Source organism: Pelodiscus sinensis, chromosome 14 (assembly GCF_049634645.1).
Source record: "Pelodiscus sinensis isolate JC-2024 chromosome 14, ASM4963464v1, whole genome shotgun sequence".
Classification (NCBI taxonomy): Eukaryota; Metazoa; Chordata; order Testudines; family Trionychidae; genus Pelodiscus; species Pelodiscus sinensis.
The window spans coordinates 20778640-20791633 of NC_134724.1; the positions used below are offsets into that span (position 1 = coordinate 20778640).

Sequence of the window (12994 nt, forward strand, 5' to 3'; positions counted from 1 at the left end):
TCTCCATTTCCAATCACTTTGATTCACTTCATTCAGACTAGCACTGTAGATACATGTTCATTTAGAATTCAGATTCTTAAGGAAGACAACTCCATGGAGAAATTAAGGCCACACTTTAAAATAGTCTAGCTCAGGAATATTCACATTTTCATAGTGGATCACCTTTTCCGATCAGTTTCCTGGAGTATCTCCCTCCATATCTTGGATAAGTGGAGCAATTTTAGAAAACTGCAGTATTTTAGTTTCTTTTAATATGCTTTGGCAACTTAAAAAGTAGGGGGAGGGGGAGAGGGAGGAGAACGCATGATCAACACTGACTGGCCAGCTCTCTGGAAACCATCAGAGTGTATTTTTTTTTTTTTGATTACCAGTAATCTACAACCAATAATTTGGAACCATTTTCCAGAAAACTATGAAGGTGGTACTCAACCTGCTTAATGTTGAGTATTGCACTTATTGAAAGTAGGGAGGTATACAGCTAGTCGACTGTCCAATAAGCACAATCTTATCGGATAGTCAGCTAGTGATGCAATTAGTCACTTCACTCCCCTTGCTGCCTCTATCAGAGAGAGGGAGAAAGGGGCAGGGAAAGCAGGAGCCGGTGCTGGGGAGAGGGAGCGACTTAAAAGCCGGTTCCCCCAGCACTGTCTTCACGGAGGGCAGGAAAGGTAGAGGCACAGTGAGAAATGGCGGAAGCAGGGACCGAAGCAGTCTTCACTCACACTGCTTCTGCTGCGATTCTGCTTTTGAAATGTATAAGAGCGTCACTGGGGCTTTTATACATTTCAAAGGCTGAGGCGCTGCAGGGAGTGCGAGGCCAGCAGGGAGCCCAGCCAGGGTTCTTGAATATTTCAAAAGCTCAGGCACTGCAGGGAATGCAGGGCAGTTCTCCACTGGCCCCATGCTCCCTGTGAGACTTCTGCTCTTGAACTGTAGCAGGAGCCCAGTTGGAGGCACCCTTATAGACTAATCGAATAGTTGATAGAAATCCCATCAACTATTTGATTAATTAACTAATCTAAATTTGACATCCCTAATTGAAAGGTTAGAAATTACAGTAGAAATCTTAGATGAACTTATGAAACCCACAATAAAGCCAAATGATTTTTATCATGGTTGTCTCATACCAAAAACTGTAATAGTCAGTTGATTTCTTGCCAAAAAGAAAATTATAGTACTCATCTGTCCTTATTAATTTTATGTGTAGTGTAATAGCATCCAGAACAGCAGCCTTAAAGAATTGCCCTATGTGCTAGGCACCATATAGATAGAATTAAAGCAAGTAAAGGTTTGGCAAATTTACTCTTAGAAAAATCTTGAAAAAATATAAGGAGAGTGGAAAGGCATTTCTGCTAGGAAAATTATAGTTAGCACTTTCTGTATGCAGCATAGCAGAAGAATAGTAAAATGTGGGAAGACATTTGCCTCCCTACTGAGAAACTGTACAAATGAGTAAGTAGCAAGAGTGCTACTCACCTTATCTTCTCATGTAAAAAAATCATTAGAGTAATTTTAGATCTGACAGAACTCTAGAATTTCTAGTTGGGATTGAATCTACATAAATGTGTCAATTATTGGGAGATGTTGTTAGCATCTTTTCTATTTTACAAAATTCTTTATTTTCCAAATTGTTTTGTAGAGTAGGGTTGTTTTCATTCCTATGTCTGAATTCATATTTAATTATTTAAAACAGTATATAATATTTCAATTATTTGTTACTGCTAAGAGTTTCAGAGAACAGAAGTTATGTAACAAACTGAACCCTGAAGATATATTTAGAAAGGACTTAAAGCTTCAGGGAAATGAAGTCTTTATTTACAGTCCTTAGAAAAAGACAGAAGCCAACTAAGGCTGTATTCTGAGGATGAATTGAACAAGGAATATGAAAATCATATTAAAAGAATGAAATCTTCTGCAATATTACCCAAAATTTGCTCCTGTGCAGAAAAGGCTGTTACCTTGCAATACGTATTCTTGTCTCTGTGGCAGTTGACTATCAAACCCTTTCACATTAGTATTTTTAAAGTATTGCATTTCTAAGCATTCTGCATATGTCTTTTAGGGGAAGGTTCTTAATTCTTTCACTTAACCAAAAATTTGATGGATTCTTCACTTTTGGTGTCTTCAAATCAAAACTGGATACCTTTGTGGAAATTATGCTTTAGTCAAATTGTTCAACACTAAACAGGGCTACTTGATTGAAGTTTAATGGCTTTTACAGTGTTTGCATATATACAGTTCAGACTAGGTGATTTAAGATCCTTTTGCCTTAACCCTACGAATGTTTGTCATCATTAGTAAAATGCGCTCATTTGAGGACACAAGCAGCTGAATTCTTCTGTTTGTTCACATTTGCGAATGAGGGGGTAGTTCTTTCTCCTTTCCCATTCAGTCTTAGGCTTACTGCTAAGATTTTCAGTTGGGGCTTTTAACATTAGTTTTCTGAGGTCAGCATCTGACAACTAGCAAATGGGATGAAAACAAACTAATTTCACATAGGTCATTAGACATCCAGATGTGGTAACTATCATAGAGCTCTTTATATCACATGATCATACCAATCAAGAAATAGGCTTTTAGCCCACCTATTAATCAGCTTTGATAATAGCCATTTCTAAATTATGTCTTCAAGTTTGAAGAGAGATGTACCAAAGCTTGCTCCTGATGTCAGACTTTAAGGGGGTTAAGATAAATCCTTAACTATATTAAAGGTGAACTTAAGGATTGCTTCAGATGACTATCAAATCCTGATTTGATAGGGGAGATAAAAGCAAGAATTTAAAATTATTTCTAAATGATGATACTCAGCACAGAGCAATGTAGGAGATTTGTTTAGTCCTTCTACAGGGCTAACTGGTTTTATCATCTTGATCTTTATTAATTTTCACACCCAGACTGGTGTAAGGGATAGTTTTTAAGTTGGCATCTTCTGATCCAGTATTCTCTGTGGTTAAATTAGCAAGTTAAGGGGTGGTTTTTTTCCTCACTTCACCTTCTTGAATAAAGATACCTTTTTAAGGGTATTGATCAGTATTTTCACTTTTCACCAAAACTAAACAGTCTGATTCAATCCAGAATAAAAATAAATAATTTACTGTAAATATTATACTAGAATAATATGAACAAGATGTTCAGCTGTTATGCTAATGGCTGCCAATAGGAATCTCCCATAGGGAGAACATAAAAGCAATGATGTCTAAGCTAGTTAATACTGAAAGAGGTGTGACAAATATGTTGCAAATTTATGGATTATTGCATAATGGCAACTTGACTTCCCTTGGCATGAACTGTGTCTGCTACTTATGTATTGCCAATCACCTTCCTTGGGTAATGTCTATGTGCAGAAGTCAGTCATAAGCAAGTCCATACATCAATTATCCTTTTAAGATTATGAATACATAAAAGGTCAATTTCCTTCTGATATATTTATTGGCTTTACACTAAAATGAATCTTGGCAGGAAAGTTATTTTGTGTTCCCCCTGAACTTCAGCATTCCTTTCTCTTTCTCTCGTTGTTGTGCCCTATCACTTTTGAAGAATTTATTTATATCCATCCAAATACTAAAAAAAAAAAACTCTTGCCTTACTAACACATAGTAACAGGCAATTAATATTTAAATAGTTACATTTTAAACTTCTATTGGAATGTTCATTCCCTTCTGGCTGGAACCCAGTATTAAAGCTCAAAACAATGCTACACAGATTAACAATTCTGCTATTACAGATAAAAATGTAAACTATAGATTGCTTTCTGTAATATGACAATATGTCTCTTTGGTTTTTAAAATTAAGAAAAAGCTTTTCTGTGTAATTAGTAATTTGGTGCTATTTAATTGGCTAAGTTTAATACTATTAAAATAATGTAAGTGACAAAAATTGTGTTACCACTGTTTTTAACAATTCTTCCACATTCTGTCATTGACAGATTAGGCACTTTCATAAATCAAAATACACTCTATGATTCAGTTATGTTCAAAACTACTGTTACATTTAATTGGATTTTCTGTAATACATAATTTCCAGAGGGTTCTGCTTCATGTTAAAATCTCAGTTTTAAAACTCAGTTGAAGGCATTAACAGAATGTGTTCAATAATGTCTTCTCTTTGTATTTTCAGAAACACATCAATATTAGAGACATTTAAAAGAACCCTACTATCCTGAAAAGGACATAAGTAACCATACGTTAACATGCCTGCTGTGGCTTCTGTACCTAAAGAACTCTATCTCTGTACTTCATTGAAAGATCTTAACAAGAAGACAGAAATAAAAGCTGAGAAGACTAGCACAAAAAAGTATGTGAATTTCTTTGTTTAGCTGGTTTTGGATTAATTGTTCAAATTCCACCACTAAATAAAAAGTGCACAGTATTCATTAGTTTTGTGTACAGATGGTTCTAATGTAAACCAGTTTTCTAAATAAGCATTAAATTAATTAAGTAGTAATGTTGCACTTCTTGCCAGATTCCAGCTCAGGTAATTGGGTACATAAATTCCCTCTTCAGCTTCCCTAGATATGGTAGCTTCCCTCACTCCTGTGAATTATCATACTAAATATGAAGATGATCCAAGACATCATGTTTCAACAGTTAGTGAAGTGGACACGACATCTGTGAAAGTTTTTTAAATGCACTGGAATTTTTTGAGACAACAGGCTATATATATATATATATCTGTGTGTGTGTGTGTGTGTGTGTGTGTGTGTGTATAAATGCAAGTTATTAATATCTGTTGAAAAATTCATCCATTAATGGGAATAGAAAAAGCTTAACTTCGGAATTTGTAGGATGAATCTTCATGCAGTTCATTGTATGTTTTTATATAACTAGTGTTCTAAAAGTGTCAGTCTACTCTGTATTCTAGAGTGAACTGGTTTCCTTGTGTAGGTTGGTTTGTTTTTGAAATGTGTTAAACTGCCATTTAATTTATTACCGAATAAATAGCTAACAAAGAATAGTAAAGAGAAACATAATTCAGGGGGGAAAAAGTAGTTGTAGTTTAACTATAAGATTTTGATTGTATTGCCAAAGGGACATTTAAACTAAGTGGACACAGAATAGGAATATTTAAGTCAAGAGTTTATTGCAGAACTGACTGTTCTTTTGAAAGCCAAGTCAACAATTGAGTTTTTTTAATTGCTCTTTTTCTCCAATTTCAAGTTATGTGCAAAGTGCCCTTAAGATCTTCAAGGCAGCAGAGGAATGCAGGTTGGACAGAGATGAAGAAAAGGCTTATGTTCTGTATATGAAATACGTGACTGTGTATGATCTTATTAAAAAAAGACCTGACTTCAAGCAACAACAGGTATAGATCTTTCTGACTGCGTTTTTTATATTGGTAGGAATAAACATAAGTACATTGAATCAGTGGGCATTATAGCTGAAGATTTGAGGTTTAGTTGAAAGCATTACATGGTTGTGCATTACTGAGACAGGAATTTCATTAGTGGATTTGTTTATTTAAACTTTTGTAGCTTGTGTTAAGTGATGTCAAGTATCAGAGGGGTAGCCGTGTTAGTCTGAATCTGCAAAAGCGACGAGGAGTCCTGTGGCACCTTATAGACTAACTGAAGTGTAGGAGCATAAGCTTTCGTGGGCAAAGACCCACTTCGTCAGATGCATGCATGTGTTAAGTGAGGCAGTCCATTATTGCAAGCCTCCTTTATTACTTTCTGTTACAAGTGCCCTTTGCCAATTACATTGGAATAAAGTCTACTGGATATGTAAATACTATGATTCAAGGGGTAGCCCTTTTGCTCTCCGTTAAAGTGCTTTATTGGTGCGAAACTAAATTGATTATTCCATTTAATGATGAAAATCTTAGTCCCTTGAAAGTGGCTAAATGTTTGGAGTTTTTTACCCTCCCAATCTTGTGACCAGAGTACAGAAACATTATTAATCAAATATTAACAAGTTTATGTATATTTGCCTTGCCTCTATATGTAGTAGTATTTTTTTCTTAAAATATTGAAGAGTGGACCTCCACGTTTTATTTACGGAGTAACTATGGCTACGTCTACACTGCAATGCTATTTTGGGATACTGGAGTATCCCAAAATAGCTATCCTGCGTCTTAACAGCAATCCCGTTATTTCGGGCTCACTATTCTGATGTCCCTGTAAACCTCATTCCACGAGGCGTAAGGGACATTTTGGAATAGCAAGTAATTTTGAAATTTGGTGCTGTGTAGACTGAACCAAGTTACGAAATAAGCTATTTCAAAATAAGATCAAAATAAGATACACAATTTGAGCTATGCAAATTGCATATCTTATTTCGAACTACAGTGCAATGTAGATGTAGCCTATGGCAGCAATATAAAATTACTTTTAGATTTAATTTTTTCTTTTGGTAATTTCATTATATCTTCAGTGAGCTGTAAACTAAGTGCTAAATGTTGTTCTTTATGTCTGTAGAAGTATTCTATCCTGTATGTTTATTGGACAGTATTAACTATATGGTAGGGTTGCCCTTGTTTTAGGATTACTTTCTTTCTATATTGGGACCTACAAATATAAAAAAAGCTATTGAAGAAGCTGAAAGACTCTCAGACAGTCTCAAACTTAGGTATGTACAACTTTATTTTACAAAGCAATATGTAAAAATAGTGAATATATTTGAAATGTATGCATCTGCTACTGTAGTTTTGCCTTTTATGTGAATTAAACATTGTTTGCAGTAATCCAGAGATTAAAATTTCAGATTAAATCTTTTATTTAAACTGGATTTCAATTGCCATCGTTCATCCTAGTCACTTCAAACTAATGTGCTTAAATCTGCCTAGTTTCTCTCGAATTTTTAACAACTTACTGAATCTCTGTAGTACAGAACTCTCTGGTCTGACAATATTTGTGGTCCAGCAGGAACATGGATATTGCTGGACCTGAAAGCTAACAGGGCCAGTGTCCTGGGGGCAGGGAGCCCTGCCAGCTGGAGCAGGGCTGATGGTGGGAGAGGATCCTCACAAGCAGGCTGGGGGCAGCAGAGCCCAGCAGCCAGGCTGAAGGCAGTGCAATGGCTGGGGCTATAGCCAGGAGGGGAGCACTGGGAACGCCCGAGGCCTGACCTCCCTGGTCTGGCAAACTCCCTTGTTCAGGACTGCTCAAGTCCTGAGGGTGCCAGACCAGGAATGTTCAACCTGTATTATCAACAAGTGTTCTGTTTTTCACTAATGTGTACAACCAGAGGTTCCAGTGAAAACTTCTAGATAATTACTGTTAAACTCACTCTGCTGTTATAAGTCCTTTCCTAGTATTCTTTCCTGTTACGTGATCATACTAAAGCCAGGTGTATGTTATGAGCACTTTGCCAGCATCGATATACTATGCCAGTGTACTGAATTAGGAAAGTGCTTTTAGAGTGGAATCAGTTTTTGCTAGCAAAACTGAACTTTTACGTGAAGGCAATATTTTAGAAAGATTTTTGGTAGCTTATGGATTGTCTCCAAAGGAATAAAGTTTAAGGTTTGATACAGCTAATTATTTCAAGTATATTGTGAAGATATGCATGACCTGGTTAAAGATATTTACAAAGAAAAAGTGGCTCCTGTAAGTCACAGAAGCTACTTTACGATAAGCATATTAACCAATTCAGTTTACTCTTTCTGGCATACATTTTTTTTTTCCTGGAGAGTAGTTAGTTTCCATGTTTAAAACTCAAAGAGAGGTTCAAGTAGTGAAACACCATTCCAATTTCACTTCATAGAAAAATTTGACTTAATTCACTTTGTAAGAATTGCATTCATATTGTTTACGTGATGGCTAGACATTTAGCATTGCTGAGATTCAATAAAGCACTTATACACATGCTTAAGTCACATTTGAAGTTAAGGGGACTGAAGCATGTGTTTATGTGCTGTCTCAAATAGGGATGCTTCCTGAATCAGTGCTTGTGTCACAGACTAGAAAAATTACATAGAAACATTCCATGGACATGTGGCTGCAAGTTTAGAATGTCCATTCTACTGGTACTTGTCACGACCTGGTGCGCTACCTTTGGAATCATTGATGAAGTTCGCTAATTGAATGTTCCTGACTTGACTTGGGACAGGCCATCCATTGTTGTCATTCAAGTAGTCCTAATTAGTTAACCTCTCATTAAGGCAAATGGTCATTCCTATGACTGCTGCTTTGCAATACTGGAGCTAACTTTGCAATGAGAGAGGAAAAAACTTCATATTAAAAAAAAAAATACAAAAAGAAACAGATAAGCCCAATTTCTTAAACAGACACCTAATACATGATCTGATTTTTTTTTCAGAAGTCCTGAGTACTCAGTAAGGCTTACTATCGGAACGCCAGTGTTTTGAATTCTTTAAAGATAGCTGCTGGGTGCACAGACTTGTTTGGGTGTGGGGCAAACCAGTCCAATTACTTAGGTACCCGATGGCACATAATTGGTTGTAATTTGCTGATACAGTTAATCTTAAAAGTATACTGGACTAAAGACTTCTCAATCTGAACAAATACAGAAAAAAAACTCCTATAGGTTGTTGTTCTTTCAGTAATTAGATATTAGTGATATGTTCATTATTAGATACCTGACTAGATTTTCTTAGCAAAAATGTGCCCAGGGAGCATGACTTATAAACTGAGATGTCCATATTACTTAAATCTTTATATGTACTTGTACTTTATACAAGTGCAGAAGAGGGTAGGAAATTTAATATTTTTAGTAAAGCCAGAGCGGGCATCTATTACATAAATACCCGAGGTTGAGAGAAATAAGTCTTGAGTAGGGCAGAGGACACAAATTGGTCCTATAAGCAAGGTTAGTTATGACATGCAAAAAAACCAGAGGAATAATATCAAACAGCTACTGAGGGAAATGGCATGAAATTGGAAAGGCAAGAATAAATGTGTAAGATGTCAACATTTAAAACGCTTGGGGAAACAACTTGGGCTTCAGTAGCTTTATGCAATTAAAATGTTTTTTAACATGGACTTTTTCCTATTAGATATGAGGAAGCAGAAGTTCGGAAAAAGCTTGAAGAAAAAGAGAGATTAGAAGAACAGCAGAAAAAGCAAGAATTAAAAGATGATGGAAAGGCTTTAGCTAAAAAGTCTCCAGAAAATGCAGTAGATTCCAGAGGAAAAAACCAAAGGGTAATGGAAGGGAATGTTTAAATACACTATTGAAGCTATAAAGACATAATGTTTAAATTAGTACTTCAGTAAATAAACTGTTAATGGAGATCAACGTATTTTGAAGAAACTGAGTTACTAGTAAAGTTGCACCCATGACTAGATTGTTTACCTTGTGGAGAGCTAAATGTTACCAGTTAAAGTTAAGTTTTCAGTTCTACCCTTTTTGGTGAAAGGCTTTAAGTTACTCTTTTATGGCATAATATGAAACTTTTGAAAGATTAATTTGTCTTGGATCTTCATAAACGTATTTTAAATTTGAAGCATCCCACAGAACTCTTAAAATTCTACAGAATAATAGACTTCAATTCTTCTATAAAGCTCAAGTTTTTTTCTCCATAAAATAATGCTATTCATTAGTGTAGAATAATTGTGCCTTCATGTCCTTTGAGGGCTAGTGGTAATAAATTTGAGCAAATTCAGGTGAAAGCTGTATTCTGTCCTTTAAGTCCTCTTAAAAGTGGGCTATAGGCTCCCCGTTTGGCTGATAATTACACCACCTAATGGCTGGACAAATTTCACATATGCTGAGAATCCTTTTATGTCTGGATAAATGCATGCTCATGTGTCATGTAATATCTAAACAGAGTATCTTTCATTATGAATTCCAGTGAATGGAATTGTTTCTTTAGCTTTGTGCATGGAAAGGATCCTCCATGTTGCAGATCTTGTGTCTCTTCTTTGAGAGAATATTGACTATCTATGGACCACATTAAGTTGGGTAAAGAAAATCTGTGACTGGAGTGAGAACAGCTTTTTCTGTTATGGGCAGCTGCCCTCCTGTCCTCTTTTTGGGGACTTCTAGACATCTGCCAGGAGACCTTCATAGAGGTTTCCCTCTAGCGGGTCCCTTCCTGTTATGTTCATGTTTTGCAAGTCAAGGATCACTTGGTGACCAACTTGTTACTTTATAAAATAAACCAGCAACATCTAACACTTTTTTTAATACAATAATACAGCTCAATGGTGAGAAGAAGGGGTCAGTGGAAAGAAAAGATCGATTTGACAGCCTGAGTGGTAAGTGACACAGTGTTTCATAGGAAAAAAGCTTCATAAAATTCAGTTAAACAGTAAGCATTGAAACAACTGACAAAGGGTTGTGATGGATTTTCCATTATTAACAATTTTTAAATTGTGACTGGATGTTTTTCTGAAGGTCAGCTGCAGGAATTATTTTTTGGGATTTTTATGACCTGTTTTCTGCAGAAGGTTGGACTAGACCAGAGTTTTTCAAACTGGGGGGGAATGCCTTGGGAGAAATGGAGGGGGATAAGAAGTTTCAGGAGAGCAGCATCTGCTGCTTAGGAGCCCAGCTCTGAAGGCAGCACCACCACCAGGACCAGAAGAGATGGTATGGTATTGCAACGCCTTACTTCTCTATTGGTCCTGATGGTGGCACTGCCTTCACAACTAGACTCCTGGCCAGCAGCTGCTCTTTGCCTTCAGAGGTGGATGGCCATAAATATACACAGGTTCAACCTCTCTCTAAAGTGGGACTTTCCAGTCCAGCAACATCCATGGTCCTGCTGGACCAGAAATCCCCAGCTACCATTGACCTCCATTCATTCAGCAAACTCCCTTGTTTTGGCTACTCGGGTCCCAAAGGTACTGATCAGGGAGATCCACCTTGTTCTTGTGTAGCAGAAGCAGTGGAGAGAGAGATTTAAACAGATATATAATGGTGGTACAGTCAGTGAAGTGAGAACCACTGGATAAGACAATCACATTGGTCCTTTCTGGCTTTGGTTTCTTTAATAGCTTCCTTCATTTCCCTCAGAGTTCTTCTCTTAAAAGTCAAAATTAGTGCACCATCTTAAATTAGCATTATATTAATCATGATACTTCAATGTATTAGTTGAGCCTCCTTAATCTTCTGTTTTGTTAAAAAATTACATTTATGACACTGAGCTTTTAATGACTTCTTTAGTTGCTTTTCCATGACTTTCATAAAAGTTGTCCAAAATTTGCGCCATTAGGTGATTTGAGAGTGGTGGCTTTTAGGAAATACTGAATTTTGTGAATTATTGTTTAATGAGCTATGCAATTATTTCAAATGTAGACTGAACGAACCGTGCCATGGTCAAACAGACAGAATAAACCAGCTACAAATAATGTGAAATATTTCTAAAGAGACTTTTGTAAGAAAATGTTGATTTAAACAAAGGATCCTTTTCCCCAGACTCTATTCCACCATGGTGCAAATATAAAACTCTTCTCTTAAGTTTTTGTTTGACCCCATTAGAGAAGCACCTACAGTCCATTGTTAATAAGAAGCCAGAGCAGACATGTGTATCTCAGTGACTGAAAATACTGACCATTTTGAAAAACTGATGATTTTTTTAAAATTGTATAAATCAAAGACCAGCTACTGATTGTTGCATTGGAAACTGACAGCTATCAGATTTCCCATCTTCATCTGTATTTATTTGCAAACAAGAGTCTTGACCTCTTCAGAGAGATTTGATCACAAGTGATTTTCTTTTTCTTTGCATATACTACCCTTCTGTATCTCAAGGAGCAATCACTGCTGAGAAACTGTTTTCAATGATGATGGACAAAAGCATCGAATTGCTCATAATGGATGCTCGAAGCTTGAAAGATTATCAGGAATCCTGTATACCAAATTCCATCAGTGTGCCAGAAGAAGCTATCAGTCCAGGGTAGGGAATAACCTTCATGCAGGAGTGAAAGTAATTTCTTACAAGTATTGCCCTATCAAAACCCGCTGCCTATGGGGAGGGTTGCAATAGGACAGTATCCATAAGAAATTTAAATGTGGGATGGAGTATGAGGGCTCAGGACAGGGGGTTGGTGAGTGTGGGTATCGGGCAGCTGGGGGGGGTGGAGAGTGCTGACATCTGGAGGACAATAAGGGTGTATACATGAGTCTGGGCAGGGGGTGAGAGGGGAGGTTTGGAGGTTCAGAGACAACGCTACCATTGCCCAAACACTAGGGCTGGAGCCTGTGTGTGCTACAGCCATATGGCTTGGGGTTCTAGTAGCATCTAAAGCCTGGCCCCCAGCTAGCTAGTGTCTTACCAATGTGCTACACTGGGGCACACTGGCTTACTTTCACCTTTTCCTTCATGTGACAGAATTTTGCACCACCATGAATTAATTATACACAATTTAGTGGTCAAGAAATATAAAATATAGTTCTCTGGTTTTCTTATATTTAGACTGACTGAAAGCCACTTCCTTGTGTAAAAGTTATGAGCTACTTGTTAAAAGTGCAGTGAGCATGTGCTCTCAGTTTCAGAAAGAAATTGGTATGAGCTGTAAACATTTGGCTTTTTTTTTAGGCTTTTGGGTACACTGGAATAACGTAACTTGCTTCATTGTTTCTTAGATATAAATCATACCTTTCATTTATAGACAATGCCTACATATTTTTTAGCCAGTCTTGGACAAAATGTGGTGTTTGTACTCTTAAACAGATTTTCCTGTATTCCAGAGTCACTGCTAATTGGATTGAAGCTAAACTCCCAGATAATTCTAAAGGTCCATGGAAGAGAAGGGGAAATGCTGATTATGTTATACTGCTTGACTGGTATAGTTCTGCAAGAGATTTAAAGCTAGGAACAACTCTACAGAGCCTGAAAGAAGCACTTTTTAAAGTATGCAACTTTGTCATTTTATATTTTACTCTATTATTCTAGTTAATGAGAAGTGGCTTTTAAGTAGCTATAATTCTAAAATGTAGGGAAAAAGGCAAAACATTCTGGGTAAACACCTTGCATCTCTTCCTACAGTTTTCAACTAGACTGCATGGCTTTGATACCACAAATCTGTTACATTTTTCACTTGCTTCCTCTTTCTGACTGAGGACAGCATAGCTAACTAGGGGGGGGAGGT

General features: G+C 36.8%; 1 protein-coding gene across 3 annotated transcripts in view; it reads left to right on the forward strand.

The window, feature by feature from the left end:
• The window catches only part of USP8 (ubiquitin specific peptidase 8), a 36789-nt gene that overhangs the window by 8702 nt on the left and 15093 nt on the right, over nt 1-12994 (forward strand). For 2 of the 3 annotated variants that reach the window (XM_075897151.1, XM_075897150.1), the window contains exons 2-8: nt 4117-4293; nt 5157-5301; nt 6478-6563; nt 8953-9100; nt 10099-10156; nt 11655-11799; nt 12594-12756. In XM_075897151.1, coding sequence (XP_075753266.1) covers nt 4190-4293; nt 5157-5301; nt 6478-6563; nt 8953-9100; nt 10099-10156; nt 11655-11799; nt 12594-12756 — 849 coding nt within the window. In that variant the 5' untranslated portion in view covers nt 4117-4189. The remainder of the gene's footprint in view (nt 1-4116; nt 4294-5156; nt 5302-6477; nt 6564-8952; nt 9101-10098; nt 10157-11654; nt 11800-12593; nt 12757-12994) is intronic. The other variant, XM_075897152.1, reaches the window with a different exon arrangement.